The following is a 21,184-nucleotide window of genomic DNA, read 5'->3' as shown; positions in this document are numbered from 1 at the left end:
TGTTTTGATACATTTATCATAATGAATCAAGTGGCAGTCGTTAAAAATCCGACGTCAGATCTTCATTGACATCCAAAGGAAAGTGAAGGATGCAGCCCTCTTCATCGCGTTGCATAGAGCTTATTAACAGCAGTCTCCAGGAGATGGCGCTTCCTCCTACCATTGAAACCAGATAAACCTCAAACCCCAGTGTTGAAACCACCTTGAAACTATTATAACCACGGAGATATTGCCCACAGAATGCCGAGGGAAACACTATTGTAAACCATTTAAGGGGAACGTGAGCATTAAAAACACATCTAGGCAGTACCGTTCATAAATGAGTCTCTATTATTGATAATGTCGTCACTCACCAAAAGCTAGACTAGGCCTATTGGAGAAAAGGCTCAATGTTGATAACAAAATGTATGTTCCGTTTCAGTGAAAAAAGGTTTGGACATCAGGTTAGAGCCCCCATGGTCATAGAGTCAAACGACCATGACGTCTAACAACTGCAAAGCAGAATTGCGCTGGCCTCGGTTGATGGATCTACTATTACCTGGATGAAAGACCAGGTGGTACTGGAAGTGTCTGAGGTCCTAGAGGGCTTCTTCCCCCCGAAGGAGACCCCAATGCCCTTGGGTAGTGACAGGGACACTTCCCTGTAAAGTGTGCTGTCTTTCAGTTGAGACGCCCTGACTCGGTATGGTCACTCAAGCTAAAAGTAACAGGTCTGCGTTAACCCAGCTGGCTAAGGCTTATGTGATGCTGTGCCTTGTTTGTGATGAGATGCAAGACACATTTTGAATTATTTTTTTCCTACTTGAACCTCGTACTATCATGGTCATCTATCCCCTTGTTTTTAATCGATGATGCACTTTTCACCTCCAGCCCAGTCACTAAGCAAGTAGCACCACGACACTGCGGCCATCTTTACTTGAGCGCTTCACTGTTTCTGAATGTGGAAGTAGGATCCTTCTCTCTCTCGTCTTCCTCTGAAGGAGCAGCTGTCAGAGGATTCCCCTTAGCTGTCACAACAGTCATCGGCATCAACTTCTTTGCCACAGCAATCATTCATGTCTTCGCTCTGCTAATGTGGCATCCTTTGGATCGAGAAGAAGCCATAAACGATTTGGACGTACACGCTGATGTTGGCATAATGGTACATCCAAGCATTTTACACAACTTTTCAAACCAGTGTCACAAAATATGTTGTGTTGATATAACCATGATTCTCAAGGTTATGTTTTATTCATAGGACTCTGAATGTGTAGGTCTTTGTGAAGAATAAAACCATTACATCCATCTGGGGAATAAAGGTTATACTAAGTTATATACTTTTATTGATATACAGTGCCTTCATAAAGTATTCACCCATTGACTTTGTCCACATTTTGCTGTGTTACAGCCTGAATTTAAAATGGATTAATTTGAGATTTTGTGTCACTGGCCTACACACAATACCCCATAATGTAAAAGTTATTCAAACCCTTTTTTTAATGTCAAGCCTAGATAAGTTCAGGAGTAAAAATGTGTTTAATAAGTCACATAATAAGTTGCATTGACTCCCTCTGTGTGCAATAATCGTGTTTAATATGATTTTCTGAATGACTACTTCATCTCTGTACTCCACAGATACAATAATTATCTGTAAAGTCCACCAGTCGAGCAGTGAATTTCAAACACATATACAACCACAACGACCAGGGAGGTTTTCCAATGTCTCGCAAAGAAGGCCACCTATTGGCAGATGGGTAAAAATAAAAAAGGAAGCATTGAATATCCCTTTGAGCATGATGAAGTTATTAATTACACTTTGGATGGTGTATCAATACACCCAGTCACTACAAAGATACAGGTGTCCTTCCTAACTCAGTTGCCCGAGAGGAAGGAAACCACTCAAGGGATTTCACCATGAGGCCAATGGTGACTTTAAAACAGTTACAGAGTTTAATGGCTGGGATAGGAGAGAACTGAGGATGGGTCAACAACATTGTTGTTACTCCACAATACTAACCTAAATGACAGAGTGAAAAGAAAGAAGTCTGTAAGGAATACAAATATTCCAAAACATGCATCCTGTTTGTAATAAGGCACTAAAGTAAAACTGTAAAAAATGATTGGGGCAAGTCCAACACAACACATCACTGAGTACCACTATATCTTGGTGGCTGCATCATGTTATGGCATGCTTGTCATTGGCAAGGACTAGGGAGTTTTTTTGTTGATAAAAAGAAACAGAATAGAGCTAAGCACAGGCAAAATCCTAGAGGAAAACCTGGTTCAGTCTGCTTTCCAACAGACCCTGAGAGACAAATTCACATTTCAGCAGGACAATAACTTAAAACACAAGGCTAAATGTACCCTGGAGTTGCTTACCAAGACGACATTGAATGTTCCTGAGTGGCCTAGTTACAGTTTTGACTTAAATCGTCTTGAAAATCTATGTCTGGACTTGAAAATGGCTATCTAGCAATGCACAACAACCAACTTCACAGAGCTTGAAGAATTGTAAAAAGAATAGTGTGCAAATACTGTACAATCCAGGTATGCAAAGCTCTTAGAGACTTACCCAGAAAGACTCACAGCTGTAATCACTGCCAAAGGTGATTCTAACATGTATTGACTCCGGGGTGTGAATACTTATGTAAATGAGATATTTCTGTATTTCTTTTTCAATAAATTAGCAAACATTTCTACATATTTTCACTTTGTCATTATGGGGTATTGTGTGTAGATGGGTGAGAAAAAATCTATGTAATCCATTTTGAATTCAGGCTTCAACAACAAAATGTTGAATAACTCAGGGGGGTATGAATACTTTCTGAAGGCACTGTATGTACCATGCAATTGATATGTTTTGATGTGAGACAATGTCACGTACTGACTTTTTTAGATCCCTTTTCATCAAAATGGCATGAAATTCTCTCTCTATCATACTTTTTTTTCCTATCCTACTAGAATATGTCAAAGTTAGAATCCAATTTAAGAATTTTGCACGGTTAAACACCCTGCACCCTCTTTCCTTAAAAGCCAATTAAAATATGCAAAAACACAATCCTTTAATTTTCTTATATCCTTTAATTTTCTTATAAAAATGTAAATGACTCAAAAAAAGCTAGTTAAAATCTGAGGAATTATGATCCAACAATGAAAAAGAAACCTTTTCTTTATTGAGTTAAAAGCAATTGGATAATGGAGTAAAGATCGAAAGAAGCTCCTTAGGGGAATAAATAAGGCATCATGGTGACATCCATGTGTTAGAACTAAAAAGTACCACGACTGAAGACATTGTCACTGAAATGTTGTTTAGTAAATGGATTGGTCTAATACACCATTATATTGTATTGCACATGGCCTATTAGTAATTCACTTATCCACCTGCAGCGTTGATATCCGATGTTCAACATTGAATTTTGGGGATACTATGGATTATTGAAGATTTTCAGCGTTTTTAATATTGGTAAACGGCTGGGCTAGATGTTAGTGGAATTAAGATGTTATTAATTCTAGATATTAGTGGAATTAAGTAAATCTCACGTGGCTTTACTATGGTTGGTGTTTTACAGTATAAGACGTTGCTACATTACACCTCAATGAGGACTACATTTCATCTTTGCAAGCACAACCTAATCAATGATAAGTCAACAGTTATCAAGATAACGTGTTCAATAACATGCTGATTAGAGATAAGGGAGAAAGTAGGCTCTATCTATCCAATGCCCCATGGCTTTACAGTCGGTCCCTCTGTTGGGTTATGACAGAGATCCAGGTGGTCACGGTGTAAGCCTGAAAATTACCCCTTATATGTTTACATTACATTACAGGTCATGTGTACATGTTCATAGCCACTTGTTAAAATAGTTGGAAGTTAAGTGTTGTGTCTTTTCACTTATTTCAACCTCAGCCTTGGCTCAGCTTCCTGTCATAGTAGACTCATGGTGGGTCCCTGTGGTACAAAACTTGTCTAGTAGGTCTATGTCATAATACAAAAGGGTGGCAACCTCTTCTCTACAAAACAATTGCTCCCGACAGACTCAGAATTGCCCATAAGGATTTGGTGTTCCTCTTTTGGATTCTGCTGCTGTCCTAATTAATAAGTCATGAGTTCATTATAGCTCAAGTTCAGAAGCAAGTACCACACTTAACTCCTCCCCCTAACCAATCACTGCATATATACATCGACATCTACCTGTCACTCATGTCTTCCTGGTTCCTGCACCCCACCTCACATCATCTCTCTGTTTTACAGGCCTTCAGGAGGTATATTGCGTCACCACCATGAAGAGACTCCACCAGTCTCCACCACACTCCACACTCTGAGCTATCCCACCAAGACCAAAGCTACTACTACTACTAGGATATCAGACACATGTATAGTTAAAAAGAACACTTTTTTAGGGTGTTTTGGAGACCAGTACTTCCTACTTCCCATCCTATCACCAGGGGTCTGGCACAACTGATCCATTCCACCTCCAGCTGATATGATGCCCATGGTCAGATCCCCAAGACCTGTTAACAAAACAAGATTACCAGCCTCTTTACCAAACCAATAGGGCCCTCAAACTCAACTCTAGACCTCCAAGCCAGTTCCACTGCATATATATGTTCATTGTTCCCCTCTAATCAGGGACTGATTTAGAGCTGGGACACCAAGTGCGTGCAATTCATTATCAGGTAGACCAGAAAACCAGCAGGCTCCATGATCTCATCGGATCGTAGAGTTGAATCTCTCTGCAATAAGGCAATAAGATTAGCAATAAGATTAGCACTCCCTTAATGACATTTTACAAGCAACTGCACTGATGTAAATGTATACCTCTATATGTCAGGTGATGTCAAGAGATACAGAACATCAAAACAACATGATTAACTATTTGATCAAATCTAAAGATGTGTTATAATTGTACAAACAATCATCTTAAGTATTGGACGTTAATAACTCTATGGACAACCAGACAGACTCTAATAGTCTATTCTAACAATACAACTGAACTTATTGGAGTGAGTAGGCTTTGTATTTATAGCCATACAGTAAAAAAACACCCTCAAACCTAGTGTAGCAGGAAGATTGGAATGTTGTGACCCAAGAGGTTGAGAGTTCAAATCCCAGGTGAGGACATGCTGAATATGAATTACTGTGTAAATAAACAAGCACAATGTAATCATGTATGCCAATATGTACGTTTCAAAGAATGTATATTAAAAGCACTGTGTGTGCGTAACTAGTTCCACAACCTTTTTTTAGGCCAAATAATCATTTCTAGTTGAATGAACATATGAGACATTTGTGCAAACATAATTTTAAGTCGACTGAAATTTTGCCTGCGTTTTCTCATGTTGGTGCTACGTTTGGGCCAACTAAAAATGTTAAGTTCAGGTAACACTTTGACCAAAAAGTTGAGTATACAAAAAAAAGGATGTCAAATCAAATGAGAAAAGGATGTCAAATGAATTTAGAAAGCCCCTTTTACATCAGCAGCTGTCACAAAGTGCTCATACAGAAACACAGCCTAAAACCAGTTACTTAATAATATTTAGTTGAAACAACTAGATCTTCGTTTTTACAGTGCGTGCACGTCCCCCCCCCAACAATCTCTATAATTCCACAGTTATTATAATCATGGCTATCTTGGACGTTTAAAGCCAATCAGTGGCTAACAAAGCCTTTGTCTGCCATTAGGAGCCTCCGTGGATGTGTTCAACGCGTCCTTAGAAGTCATCGCTTCATAACAGGATCATGAAATTTGGATCAAGACTTAAAAGTTCAAATGGTGAAGACTCCTTTCTATGATCACCACCGACGTATTTGGTTCACCATACCCCCCTCCTCTTCCCTCCCCTCTTTTGTGTCATGAATGTACTGTAGATGATGACTATTGTTTGTCCGTGGAATGTGGAGGAGTCCTGTGGGAAAGCTGGATGAAGCACTCAATCTCATTAAGTGTTTAGATATGAATTTTCTCAAGTACTGAGTTTTAAGGTCCCTATTCAGTCAAACACTGGGTTACTGGATCTCAGGCGTAGGCCAAGTTGAAAAACCTCAAAAAGCTTGTGGCGCTAGAATACCCATTTGCATTCATGTGTCCAACATTTCAATGTTTACAGGATGATTTAAGTAGAAACTTATTTAGACTTCATATTATTTCAAACATGCTCGGTAGCTGCAGGGAAAAGGCCGGCCGTTATAACTGATCCCAGAACCTGGTCACTGCATTGGTTTCAGTAGGGCCTCAAGCCCGGAGTTCATATGACAGAGGTCCGTCATGACTCAGAGTTTTTTCTGATATGTCAAGGTTTATGGGCTTGGAGCTGTGCTTCACTGTTCTCAGAGGCGCCCTGCAATGGCTTCTTGTTTTGTTTTTTTGCGACAATATTTATGATTGTTTGGTGATACAGTACCTACAGTATAATCATTGCATTACTTTAGTTTCGATTTTGAACTTAAATACGTGTGAGACTTCCAAGTAAACTAAATGTGTTTCTCTAAAGAAATCCACAGCAGAAGAGAAGCCTTAAGAACAATATGGTGCTCATAACACCTCCATTTAAATATAAAATTCCTCTTCAGATCAACCGTTTCACTGTAAAATGGTACCATTTCAATATCATCTCTGCTGTAGCCCAATAAGTTATGGACAATATACTGACTGGTTATTTCACACAGTATTTCTCATGTACTGGGTTGGGAACAACTGGTGGATATAAATTCCTACTGGGTCTCAGGAAAAGCACTGGTCTTGGGCAATAATTATTCTGTTCATCTGGAGGGTCACAGAAAATGTAAAACCTTAGGTGCCATTTTTTTTTTTTACATAACAGACACAAGAAGAAGCTAGCTAGCTCGTATGTGCTGAAAACCATCTATGCTGTTGAACACAACTATGTTTATTATGTCATAACAATTGAACATACATACGCTAACTTTTCATTTTAGTTGTAGTTGGACACCTTATCTGCAGAGATAGTAGGATTCTAGCTGATTTAGTGCTGACATGATTATGTAGGCTGATGCTTATGTGATGTTTATGACCAGTTTCATTATCACAAATAATAACTTAGAGAACCTACGGTTTTACAAGCTCTATGTGCCAACATCACTGATCAAGGTCAGGATAAAATCCTTAGGCAGGTGCAACTTCATTTTGTCTTGAGTTTGAAAACCATATTTGCCTAAATGAATCTTCCACATTTCATTCGTGTGGTTTTCCATGTTACTTGAAATGGACTGTTTTATATTTACATATTCCTTCAAATGATAAATGTCATGTTGCTAGTGGATGCCGATGCTAAAATTCCATGATTCACTCTTTTATCATCGGTTTGGCCAACTTCTCAGTCACAATTATGGCATACAACTTCTCCTAATATGAATATAGATTCTCAGTCTAAGCAGCAGCACTGGGGGAATGTTCCGGACTATGGTAAACTAGGGTGGATCAAAGCGCAAGTCCTCACACAGGTAACTGTATAGTGTGTGTAGCAATATAAAGTTTGCTTTAACTATATATCTTTGTCATGACTACAACACAAAACATATTGAAACAGCGTGGAAGTTGTAGGATATATATATATTTCCTTTCAGATAATATGTGAGGAAAAATTAAATGAGACTAATTCTGATCTGGGACATTTGTATATGTTTTATTCTCACACAGTATTTGGGTCATATCAACAATAGCATATCTTTTCAAGAGCATGCTAAAACACCCACATGGAGCGAAAACGGACACTTTCATTCAACAAAAGCTATTAAATATTATTTACAAGAAAGTGAAATCTTCCACCGAAGACAATGATCCAAACACAAGCTGAAACTTGTCTTTCTTGATATGGTATATAGACAATGCCCATCGGGGTATTAAAGTAAGTTCTCCAGGATCCCATGATAACTTTGAGACAGATGTCATATATACAACAACAACAAAAATCATCCTAAACAGACCTGCAATGTTAGAGAAATAGTTTTTCAGTACCTAAGAAAAAACAAAGTAACCAAAAAGAATGGAAATGTCAGTTTGTACTTCAACTAAGTAAAGGACTTATATTGCACTATCTTGATTATGATATCAAATTGACTCTAATGAATTCTACTACATGTTCCTCATATCTTCCCTTTTCACGTGATGATCAAACGTCTTCTCATGACACTTGTTTTTTTTGTTCTGGTGAGTTTTGACATGTTTTGCCAAATGGTCACTCCTCATGAACCTCTTGCAACAGTCTGGACAAACAAAGCGCTTCTCCCCAGTATGAGTCCTCAGGTGTCTCTGCAGCTCATCAGACCTGGTGAAACTCTTGCCACAGAAAAGCCAGTTACAAACAAATGGACGCTCTCCCGAGTGCCACCTCAAGTGCGCTTTGAGATGGGAAGTTTTGCCATAAACTTTCCCGCACCCTGGTATGTGACAGATGTGCTGCTTTTTCTTGCCGGGCTCATCGTTTGAGGTGGAGGACTGACAGTTGGGACACCTGCATCTCCGGCATCTTCGGGCTGTTGCGAGGGGGGACTTGGTGTGAAGGAGGGCAGCGATTTGAGTCTGGTACTGCGCGAAGTCTGTATGCCCCATCACCAAGCCCCTCTGCAGTTGGAAACGGTGGTGGCCAAGGGATTGAGTGGTGATTGAGTGGTGATGACTGACGTGATTTCCCTGTTGGAGACTCCACCACGGAATGTCCTCTCCTGGGCTAGGGGACAACTGCCTCTGTTGCTGGTGCACAAGGCCAGAATGTCCCGTAACGAAACCTGGCATGGCAGTTGGCGCTGCGTAAGATACAGCAGGGACGTAGGTGGGTGGGCACGAGGACTGTAACGACTGCATTGAGCACGGTAACATATTCACTGGAGAAAAGTCATAAGGATATGAAGGGTCCGCTGGAGGGGTGAGAGGGAGCTCGTGGTGGGAAGTAAATGAACTTTGAATGTGGAGCTGGGATTTAGATGATAGTCCAAAAGTAGAATTGCTAGAGAGAGTGCTTTGAGGATTCCCCTCGTTACTCCAAGGATGAAAAATTCGCGACGGCGAGCCTAAAGTAGTGTCATAAGGAACCTGGAGGAAATCCGCCGGACTTGATCCGTGGTGGTGTCCGATCCGGTTACAAGTGGCAGCTAAGAGCGCCAGTGGAGAGTGCTTACAGTTTTCTGGAGAAGAGTTAGGAGTGCGGTCCTGCATATAAGTAAAACAAATAATGATTAATTATGTGTTGACTTGGCTCTAAACCAGAGTTGTAACTGTCTTGAAAAACAAAATGACACTCCGGCAATTAAAACGACATTGATTTGCCTAATATTAGTTTTAATGCACTCTCACTCCAGCAAAATGATCACAATACAAACATATAGTTGTAACATAATCATTGAATCCGTTATTATTCGCCACATACAGTAAATCAAACAGCCACATTTCCGTTATTATACAATACGTTTTTAAAGATGAAACAGGTTCAGATTCGCATTATCCGCAACACGCGTAATAACTAACAATACGCGCGGTCTAAACATATTTTTTTTAAACTACCGTGTACATACAGTAATATTTTGAGAAGGACAAATAAAACCACAACGAGAGCCAAAAGTTTTGAACAAACCTGAAGAAAAGCCTGGAGTGTTTCATTCCGCAGTACAGCCACTGCTGCCATGGTAAACGTCCTCTTTTATTTTTGTTAAAAACAGATCACAATATCAAAACTACTTGAGATAAATGTAAAAGCGTAGAAAAATGTCTTGACGTGGTAAAGTCTTCACTCTCAATACTTCCTCTCCTCGAGATATCCTTGGACTATCTGGAGAGTGAGGGATCACTTCTTAGAATTTGATAAGGACTTTGGTGGGCCGCCAGCCAGTCAGAAATAAGATTTATTACTTTGAAGTTTGCCGCTGCCCAATCATCAAAGAATAGCGGCTCTATGAGAGGGGAAAGCAAATCCTTTGAATCCACAAAGCTCCTATGGTGTGTTTGTTGGTCTGGATAAAAGAGCTGATTATTAGGGGGGATGGGAAGGGAGGAGATAAAGGCGGGACAATTAATGAAGTAATCACTATGTGGGAAATGTATATACACAAATAATTGGATTTTCTTGATCAAAGACCCCCATGCCGCCTGGAGACCCTGGTATTGGATGCTGTAGTCATCTGATCCTCTTTTTGTAATTAAGGATTTGTAGCACAACCCTATGTGACAATGTAACATTGTTATCTCTGGAGATCTCCTGGCGCATAGCTGTTTGATAACTTCAAGAGGAGTAGCTAATGAGAGCAAATCAAGTCTCAACACAAAGTTAATGTCGTTGGGGAAGTATTTACCTTTTTTCTAAATATAAATGAAATACTTTTTTATTATAACAAACAATTATGATGTTGATAACGTGTTTCCAATGGAACTAAAATGCTCCTGATAGTTTATTAATCAACACATGTGAACTGGCAGACTACAACATGTCTTGGAAGAAGATTACAGTTTATACCCTGGCCTGCTTACAGACATGTCAATGTCAATATCACTTCACTTCTTTCATTCTTTGATAGTTAACCTCAAAAGCCCATAGTGGTGTCATTTGCGTTCTAGTGTGTAAAGTGACTTTTACGCACTATTGGGAAAATTGGCTATCGGATAAGTTGAAAGTGATACAAGCAGTAGCCTAACAACTATATCCCATAGGCTACTTTCAGTAACGAAATGCAACTGGTGTAGCACTTCACTTATTTAACTACCAGAGTATTAACCGTCATCTATTTAGATAGCCATTAATTGATCCAGGTGTCAAAAGTGGCAGATAGAGAGGGTGATGTCTCTATGTGTGTTTTCTAAGAAGTTGTGCCAGTGTTAGAGACCTGGGAAGGAGGGAGGAGTTCCCATCCGCAAGAAAGTGGAAACAATTTTGAAACCCCCTGCCTGCATCTCTGCCTTGAGCTTGTTGGGCTTTCATGGCCAAGGACCAACCTGGTCTCAGATAATTTCGTATTATTCTGTACGTAAATCCGAGAAACTGTACAAAAAATGTGACATGTAAAGTGTTGGTCCCATATTTCATGAGCTGAAATAAAAGATACTGGAAATTTCTCAGATGCACATGAAGCTTATTTCACTCAAATTTTGTGCACAAATTTGTTTACATCCCTGTTAGTGAGCATTTCTCTTTAGCCAAGATAATCCATCCACCTGACAGGTGTGGCATATCAAGAAGCTGATTAAACAGCATGATCATTACACATGTGCACATTGTGTTGGGGACAAGCAAAATGCCACTCTAAAATGTGCAGTTTTGTCACTTAACACAATGCTACAGTAGTCTCAAGTTAGGAGCGAGCGTGCATTTGGCATGCTGACTGCAGGAATGTCCACCGGAGCTGTTGCCAGAGAATTGAATGTTCATTTCTATACCAGAAGCCGCCTTCAACGTCGATTTAGAGAATTTGGCAGTACAACCGGTCTCACAACCGCAGACCATGTGTAACCACGCCAGCCCAGGACCTCCACATCCGGCTTCTTCACCTGCGGGATCGTCTGAGACCAGCCACCCGAACAGCTGATGAAACTGTGGGTTTGCACAAACAAATAACTTCTGCACAAACTGTCAGAAACGGTCTCAGGGAAGCTCATCTGCATGCTCGTCGTCCTCACCAGGGTCTTGTTCTGATTGCAGTTCGTCATCGTAACCGACTTCAGTAGGAAAATCCTCACCTCTACCAGGCAGATGGCAGACAGCGTTGATGTTGGTGGCAGTGGGGTTATGGTATGGACAGGCATAAGCTAAGGGCAACGAAGACAATTGCATTTTATCAATGGCAATTTGAATGCACAGAGATACCATGATGAGATCCTGAGGCCCATTGTCGAGGAATTCATCCACCGCCATCACCTTATGTTTCAGCATGATATTGCACAGCCCCATGTCGCAAGGATCTGTACAAATTCCTGGAAGCTGAAAATGCCCCAGTTCTTCCATGGCCTGCATACTCACAAGACATGACACCCATTGAGCATGTTTGGGATGCTCTGGATTGACGTGTACGACAGTGTGTTCCAGTTCCCGCTAATATCAGCAACTTCGCACAGCCATTGAAGAGGAGTAGTACAACATTCCACAGGCCACAATCAACAGCCTAATCAACTCTACGCGAAGGACATGTGTCATGCTGCATGGGGCAAATGGTGGTCACACCACATACTGACTGGTTTTCTGATCCACGCTCATACCTTTAAAAAAAGTTATGTGACCAACAGATGCATATCTGTATTCCCAGTCATGTGAAATCCATAGATTAGGGCCTAATGAATTCATTTAAATTGACTGATTTCCTTATATGAACTGTAACTCAGTAAAATCTTTGAAATTGTTGCATGTAGCGTTTTATATTTATGTTCAGTGTAGTTTGATATGTTGCATTTCATATGGTATGTATTCATTTGTGGATGTCCATATCCCATTTCGTATGATATGTTATGAATTACAATTCGTATTATATGTTATGAATTTGCAAAACGAGTTATGTTACAAATATGCAAAATGAGTTATATGTTACGAATTTGAAAAACATACAATATGTAACGATTTTACAAAACGTATGATATGTTATGAATTTGCAAAACGCGTTATATGTTACGAATTTGAAAAACGCGTTATATGTTACGAATCTGAAAAACATACAATTTGTAACGAATTTGCAAAATGTATGATATGTTACGATATTTTAACTACGCTAGGTTTTAGGCGTTAGGGTTAAGTTTAGGAGTTAGGTTAAAGGGTTGAGGTTAGGGTTAGCTAAAAGGGTTAAGGTTAGTGTTAGGTGAAGGGTTAAGTTTAGGGTTTGGGTTAGTTAACATGGTAAGTAGTTGCAAAGTAGTTAAAAAGTAGTAAGTAGTTGAAAAGTTGCTTTCCCCTAGTTGCTAATTAGCTAAATGCAAAAGTTGTCTGTGATGAGATTCTAACTTGCAACCTTTGGGTTTCTAGACCTTTGCCTTATAACCATCTGTCTTATGTAAACATACGAACCGTAACATATCATATTAAATGGAGTGTCTCGGATTTATGTACAGAATAATACAAAATGCTCTGAGAGCAGGTTGCAGCAACATCACTATATAAGACCTTATTGGGAGTGTCTCAGATTTACGTATGTAATACTACGAAATGCTCTGAGACCAGGTCGCAACAACATAAGCATGTAAGAGCTTAGTGCCTTCAGAATGACAGAAAGTGTTTGTAAATAGATGAAATAAAACAAAGAAAGAAACTAAGGTTTTTGTTGTTATAAAGGAATGTATTTTCTAATAAGAATTATAAACCATCTCATTAAGTAACAAAAAATACATAACTGAAAATAATTTCAAAACTTTTGTAAAACTGTTGTAGTCTAGTCAACTTCAACTGTAGAGCAATGGAAGTTTTCTTCTATATCAACACAGTGATCATTATCAGGCTTCCCTGCAGAAACAATCACTGTCCTCTCAAATACTTTGGAGCAGCTGATTTAGAATTAGATCTGTTCCTTTGAAGGGATTAATGTTCCGGTCCTCTCCCACGGCTCTACACACAGTCATGGGGGAAAGGGGGAGTCCTGTTGGGCCACGCAGAAACCCTGTTTCTCTGCAAAGCCATAGGCTGCTTGCTTGCAAGAGTGGGGAAGCTACACTGAATAGCTGAAATGAGTTAAGGCCTGATGCCTAAATGAATCGTATTTACAACTATGGTCAATGAAGACCAAGTTACACAACATGTCAATAAGGATGTCATTTCCTATGCACATTGTTGCTGCATAACTTAGTACACAGCAATCTTCATTTTCCAAGAATAATCTCACCACTAATCCACTAAACTATATGAATACAAGAGAGACTGCCATAGAAGTGGTGTTTGCTAATATAAAGTTAGAACATGGCTTGAGGAAGAGAAAGTGCATTATTGTTTTCATATGAATTCCATTAGTGTACTACATTTACAACCAACTAAAATTCAAATATTCATATAGTTTGATATTCTATATAGTCTAAAAACATACATTTCTGGCATAAAAATGGTTTATAACGATGAATGCATCTTGTACTGTACATGTGACCTGGGTAGATGCCTGTGTGGTAGGCCTACGGACAGTTCGAACAAAAGGCAAAGCTTTGAGTATTGTTGTGAGTATCTTTAATTTGTTTTAATCACTTTATTAGAATGGTACAAAACAATGTTGATACAAAGAAAGAAAGTGAGAACATGTACATGTAAAATCAGTATGCAGTGAGTTCACCAAAAAATGCCAATCTGCAAGTACTACTGGCTACAACTGATTCCACATGGGGGTGAATTACAAGTTTACAATAAACTGATATTTGACATTATACTGTATAGAGTGGAATACATTGAAAAAATAACAGCAATTAAAGCCAGCCATTACACTAAAGGTGACTTAAGGTAAATGATTTAGCATGAGTTGTATGATAAACCATGCTATTTACACTTTTATATCAATTTCATGTTTTTGGATAAGTGACATCAATGAAGAATATTGATCATGGCCTTCACAATCACTTTTTTGGGGCAATTCATATTGCTAATCAAAATGCAGAGACGTAAACACACAATCCCTTAAGAAAAGAACAGCTTTCACATCCACTTACAGGAAAATAAATAATCCACGGTCATTACAATATACAGTACAATTCAGCTCTGACAAAATATACAGCTCTTTTTGGTTGACGTCAGGTTTAAAGAAGGCAATCTGTAAAAGAAAGAGAGACCAAGCCAGTTTACAATATGTCATAAATTCCCTTTGTATTACTTGAACATAGTTGACTTCAAGTCCAGAGAATTAAGACATGGAAATGAAACACTGAAATGCTTTTTCAACAGAGGACAGAGGGGTCATTTCTAGGCACAATGGCTTATTCCATCTATATACAACGTTTTTGAATATTCACTTGTATTCATAGGGCATGTTTCACATTTCAGGAACAAGTATTCCCTCCAAAATCGCGAATATGTGGCGTAAGTGAAAGTGTAGTTGCATCCGGTCTTATAGCATTGAACACATTGACAGTTAGAACTGCAGCTGTGAGGAAGTTGGGGGTTAATGCCACAACATGAACCCCTTTTTAACTATTCATATTCTCTGGACAGTTGGAGAGAAAACAGGTTCCACATCTGTCTCACACGAGAGACATGAGAGAGGCAGAGAGAGGGGGGCTGAGAGGGAGAGAGCAAGAGAGAGGAGCTCGAGGCTACTGGATACTTGAGCCGCTATAATGGCGTCTCCTATGAGAAAACATCTGTGAATTTCCTCAGTGATCTACAACAAAGTATAACTCAGAGCAGTCACTCAGCAGACCTTTGAAGTTGCTCTCTGACAGAAAGCTGCCATTGTTCACAGCCCCCAACATCGAAGAGCTCCAACTTTGGTCTCACTAATATTCAAGATTTGCCCTGCAATGCGATACAACTCTTGTTTCTCCCCCAACTTATGAAGCAGAGGATCTCCACATTTTCAAAAGCAAAGCCATGGCAATGTGCAGGCTGGCCCGAGGTCAAGGAAGGCGGGACAGGTCATTTCACCTACTCAGCCCACCCTGTGTGTGGTAATCCAGCCCTCCCATAATAATTCTCAGGGTCACAGCCTGATCTGCCAGGAAAGATGAGGAACAGAGATATCATATCAGGAGGCAATTAGGCTGAGTGATATGCCAGCCAGGGACAAGAGCACATCTTGCAGACTAACTTACTGCATGTGAAAGTTGTCACTACTCAGATATGAGCACATTGGCATGTGGTCAAGCCAATACAACATGTAGAAAGACTAGCTTGTCTAACTTGTTGTTACTTATATACAATACCAGCCAAATGTTTGGACACACCTACTCATTCAAGGTTATTTCTGTATTGTTACTATTTTCTACATTGTAGAATGCTAGTGAAGACATCAAAACTATGAAATAACACATATGGAATCATGTAGTAAGCAAAAAAAGTGTTAAACAAATCAAAATAAATTTTATATTTGAGATTCTTCAAAGTAGCCACCCTTTGCCTTGATGACAGCTTTGCACACTCTTGGCATTCTCTGAACCAGCTTCATGAGGTAGTCACCTGGAATGCATTTCAATTAACAGGTGTGCCTTGTTAAAAGTTAATTTGTGAAATTTCTTTCCTTCTTAATGCATTTGAGCCAGTTGTGTTGTGACACGGTAGGGGTGGTATACAAAAGAAACCCCTATTTGGTAAAGGACCAAGTCCATAATAAGGCAAGAACAGCTCAAATAAGCAAAGAGAAATGACAGTTAATCATCATTTTAAGACATGAAGGTCAGCCAAAACGGAACATTTCAAGAACTTATAAAGTTTCTTCAAGTGCAGTCACAAAAAACATCAAGCGCTATGATGAAACTGGCTCTCATGAGGACCGCCACAGGAAAGGAAGACCCAGAGTTACCTCTGCTGCAGAGGATAAGTTCATTAGAGTTACCAGTCTCAGAAATTGCAGCCCAAATAAATGCTTCACAGAGTTCAAGTAACATACACATCTTAAAATCAACTGTTCAGAGGAGACTGCGCGAATCAGGCATTCATGGTCAAATTGCTGTAAAGAAACCACTACTAAAGGACACCAGTAAGAAGAAGAGACTTGCTTGGACCAAGAAACACGAACAATGGACATTAGACCGGTGGAAATCTGTCCTTTAGTCTGATGAGTCCAAATTTGAGATTTCTGGATCCAACCGCCGTGTCTTTGTGAGATGCAGAGTAGGCGAACAGATGATCTCCGCTTGTGTAGTTCCCACCATGAAGCATGGAGGAGGAGGTGTTATGCTTTGCTGGTGACACTGTCTGTAATTTATTTAGAATTCAAGGCACACTTAACCAGCATGGCTACCACAGCATTCTGCAGCGATACAACATCCCATCTAATTTGTGCTTAGTAAGACTATCACTTGTTTTTCAACAGGACAATGACACAACACACCTCCAGGCTGTGTAAGGGCTATTTGACCAAAAAGGAGAGTGATGGAGCGCTGCATCAGACCTGGCCTCCACAATCACCCGACTTCAACCCAGTTGAGATGGTTTGGGATGAGTTGGACCGCAGAGTGAAGGAAAAGCAGCCAACAAGTGCCCAGGATATGTAGGAACTCCTTCAAGACTGTTGGAAAAGCATTCCAGGTGAAGCTGGTTGAGAGAATGCCAGAGTGTGCAAAGCTGTCATCAAGGCAAAGGGTGGCTACTTTGAAGAATCTGAAATATAAAATATATTTTTATTTGTTTAACACTTTTTTTGGTTACTACATGATTACATATGTGTTATTTCACCGTTTTGATGTCTTCAAAATAACTCTACAATGTAGAAAATATAAAAAATAAAGAAAAACCCTGGAATGAGTAGGTTTTTCCAAACCTTTGACTGGTACTGTATATGTGTTATACTATATCTTGTGTCATAAGAAGTGGACATTTATTCTTATAAAAGCCTACATTTCAACCAGTCAAGTCATGGATGCATCTGATGAGAATGTGATCTACAGTAAAATTAGGTTATTTCATGAAGCACCAGGTGATATGATCCTTTTCCTCTTGGCGGTGGCAGAAAGACAGATTTCCCCATTTTGCCTCCCAAACTACAACAAGGCTGCAGTGATTCTCACACTGTTTCCCGCCAAGCGTTTATTCTATGGCAGCTGGTCACACCATCTGGACGAGCAGTGCCGAGGCAAAACAAAACAGGTTACACCTTTGGCCATGCCAAGTCTGCTTGTGCCCCGTTCAGTCCACAAACTGAGAGAGGCTAATCAGAATTTCATGCTCTGATTTGTCAAGCCCCATTCCAACACAACAACTTTTTAGGTAAACACCTTTTGTAGGATACAGGATGAATGTTGTTTCCTCACGCTGTTTTGTAGATTCCATTGCTAGCTTAAAGCCCCTTACACTCGTGAGAATTGGCCTATATGGATAGGACTAAATTTAAATGTTAATTACAGAAGAAATATAAAAATCATATGCATAACCATGGTTGCAATTAAACAGTGGAGATTATGGGAAAATTATTAGACTAAAGGTGAGGACACAACAGCTCACCCGAAACAAGACTGATTCCAAACATTACACTGTTGATTTTATGTGCATTTTACATGTACTGTACTTTTTGCTGCACTTGTTAGTAACGAAAACTGTAAATACTCTACATACATCCAATAACATGATAAGAATATTGGATAATTTGGGGTAGGTGCAACATAAGACAAAAAAAAAATGATAAGGGTTTGAGTGAGAGGTCTAACTGGGGTTTCCAAGTGGCCACACAACTCTCCAAAGTGTGCACATTTCCTAAGTTATTTCAATACACTTTTATGACTCAAAGAAGAGTCTTCAACTATAAGATGCTTTTTGGGGGGCTCTCCTAGCTGTGCCGTTGAGGAACTAGAGCAAGCACACTTGTAGTTGTTTTGAACAGCCCTGCATCCCCGCCTTTACCTCAATTACTGTTGTTGTTTAAGCAAAACAGTCCATTATAACCCGCAATCTGGGTCAGGTGGGGCATAATTTGAAAGCTTGTTCCTTTTGCCAACATGACTAGCTAAATGATAAAATATGATTTTACATTGTTAGGCTTTCACAAGGCATTTCAGAGAAGCAGATTTTGGTGCGCATAGAATGGAGTCATGAGTGCATTCAGATGCGTGGTCCGCAGCAACTTTTCTTCACATTACAACAAACAGGCTCATTCTGTTCAGGACAACCCAGGGTATAACGCCATGTCATCTTGTAACTGTACATCAAACATAATGATCATAAATGTTGACACTGTATTACATGAGTTTTATGATATGGAAATGTGAAGTGAACGTTTGGCCGTGTTTGGATCGCTTATATGACATCAAAGCGGTATTTATTATAATCCTCAACGTCTCATGTTTTAAAATACTTATAGTCCTCAAAATGTACAGCAATTCCCCAACTAAGACAACAAAACATTTGCAAAAGTTGCCCAATTAGCAGGAGGATGGCTCTCAAGTTAACAACGGCTGTCAGTCAAAACCCATACAGGGCTGTGAAACGGAGAGCTTGAGCTCTGACATCATGTATAGCATGTTACTGTATAGCCACTGCTTTCCAATTTAGGCGCTTATCAGTGCCAAAATCTGCCATTTTCAACCTGCATACGGGTACAAATGTAGAGGGCACGTTTCTCAAATAAAAGTCTTCTGAGGAGAATCGGTCATTAGCTACCCAAATTTCAGGGGAAAACTTTCCAGGAAAGGTCCTCTCTATCCCATCGTGCACACATTTTCTATTCATGCATTTTCTATTCATGCAAATGTGAGCATCTCAACTGTGCATAGAATGCCCTCAACAAATTGCAGGTGTGAGGAAGCTGAAACAAAAGCCACTGTAACCCTAATGGCATCCCTTGTCATTAAGAGGCCTTTGATGTGCGTACTCAACAGACTCTTTTATCTCCTTCTTCCCTCTCTCCCTCTTTACTCTGTATTCTCTCTCCCTGGCTCAACCGGTTTCTTTATTAATACACTCTTCAGGGAATGTTTTTTTGCACAGAACCCTCAACACATCTGACATCTGTTTGACATTCATGCCTGCCCATTTCTTCAATCATTAGCTTGCTAAGAGCATCATAGAGTAAGGTAAGACTTTAACGCACCTGTTGAGCCCACAATGCACCCCACCAAAGTAGAAGAAAACAATATCACAACAAAAAAAACCACACAAAAACGACAAATTAAAAGCCCTGACATAAGCCGTAACTTAAGATAGAAATGTATGATCATATTCAAATTATTACCATATGTCTACTTGGGCCCCTGTTGAAATTCTTTAATGCAAAGCTAAACATCTGTATATCAAAAGCACATAAACTTAATTAAAACAGAGTGTGTCTGCAAAGACGGCTGAAGAAACATTGATATTCAAAAACTCTCCCTTTGAACTCAAAGGATATAGAAACAGGACAATGTTGGCTTAATCGTGTTCGCTCTTTGAAGTAAGACATCACTATTAGTAAGACATCACTATTAGGAGAAAAGGTAAATGTGCCTGCTTTTCATAATTTGTAAAGGCTGTAGCTTGAGATATCAGATAGGTGGTGGTAGTATGAGACTTTATTTAATTAGGCAAGTCAGTTAAGAACAAATTGTTATTTACAATGACGGCCTACCCCAGCCAAACCCTAACTCGGACGACGCTGGGACAATTGTGCACCGCCCTATGGGACTCCCAATCACAGCCGGTTGTGATACAGCCTGGAATCGAAACAGGGTTTGTAGTGACGCATCTAGCACTGAGATGCAGTGTCTTAGACCCCTGTGCCACTCAGGAGCCCTGTGTTTGGAGCAAATAGTTAAAATGGCAAGAATAACATCAGTGGTAATGTTAACCACATTAAAGGAATCCTCTGTTCCACCAGATGCAGACAGATTTAATGAGGGAAAACAAAAGGGAACTGGGTTTTATGAAGAGGTAATAAACAAAACAGGTGGCAGACCTCAAGCCTTTACCTGACACACACACACACACACACACACACACACACACACACACACACACACACACACACACACACACACACACACACACACACACAGGCCTGCTCTGTCTGGTTGGTGTCCACCTGTCCGTCCAACACCACCACGGCTACTTTGCCGATCTGGCTACTTTGGCAGGCATATTCTAAGCTAAGAACAAACGGTGTAACATCGTTTACCATATGACACATAATCAAGTACCCAAGCTTGTTACATCCACAGCCACCTCCGCTCATATGCTCAGGCAGACAATCAGCCAGGGACTTCATTTGGCAGAGAGAAAGAGGGAAAGTAACACCCACTTACAGCACCATATGTTACCACAGTCCAACCTTGTTATTAAAACTAGTAAGCCTATTTGAAATTCATCTCCATGGTTAAACAGGGCCAAAATAATCAAGGGAGCACGATCACACTTAATTGATTCAGTGTACTTTTAAGACGCTCTATTGGGTGCTGTGGTGACCTATTTCAGCCGGTCTTCAGAGGAACGAAATATCCCAAGTAAGGGGGTAATGCACAACTAGTATTATAATTACTGCTGGATCCGTCGCTGCACAACCGGAGGTGAAGTGCTTTTGAACTAACTGCACAATCGACAAAGCCCCATTATACTGAGGCCAATGATTCTTGGGGTATATTTCTTGCAATTTCCATATGAAATACTCTCAGCGCAGTGTTGAAATGTAAAA

The 21,184-nt window shown here is 39.9% G+C and overlaps 2 protein-coding genes across 5 annotated transcripts in view; both read right to left on the bottom strand.

Moving 5' to 3' along the window:
• Window positions 1-7,604: 7,604 nt before the first annotated feature.
• On the bottom strand, window positions 7,605-9,919 carry sp5a (Sp5 transcription factor a). Its single transcript, XM_014173247.2, has 2 exons — window positions 9,568-9,919; window positions 7,605-9,146 (listed from the first exon to the last, which is right to left on the bottom strand). The coding sequence occupies exons 1-2, from the start codon at window positions 9,616-9,618 to the stop codon at window positions 8,073-8,075; spliced, it is 1,125 nt and encodes a 374-aa protein (XP_014028722.1). The 5' UTR covers window positions 9,619-9,919; the 3' UTR covers window positions 7,605-8,072.
• Window positions 9,920-14,095: 4,176 nt separating this feature from the next.
• The window catches only part of myo3b (myosin IIIB), a 97,883-nt gene continuing 90,794 nt past the window's right edge, over window positions 14,096-21,184 (bottom strand). For all 4 annotated transcript variants that reach the window (XM_014173241.2, XM_045707613.1, XM_014173244.2 and 1 more), the window contains one exon: window positions 14,096-14,686. The gene's annotated coding sequence lies outside the window, so the exon portion shown is untranslated. The remainder of the gene's footprint in view (window positions 14,687-21,184) is intronic.

Source organism: Salmo salar, chromosome ssa25 (assembly GCF_905237065.1).
Source record: "Salmo salar chromosome ssa25, Ssal_v3.1, whole genome shotgun sequence".
Taxonomy (NCBI): domain Eukaryota; kingdom Metazoa; phylum Chordata; class Actinopteri; order Salmoniformes; family Salmonidae; genus Salmo; species Salmo salar.
This window is presented reverse-complemented; position numbering and strand designations above follow the sequence as displayed.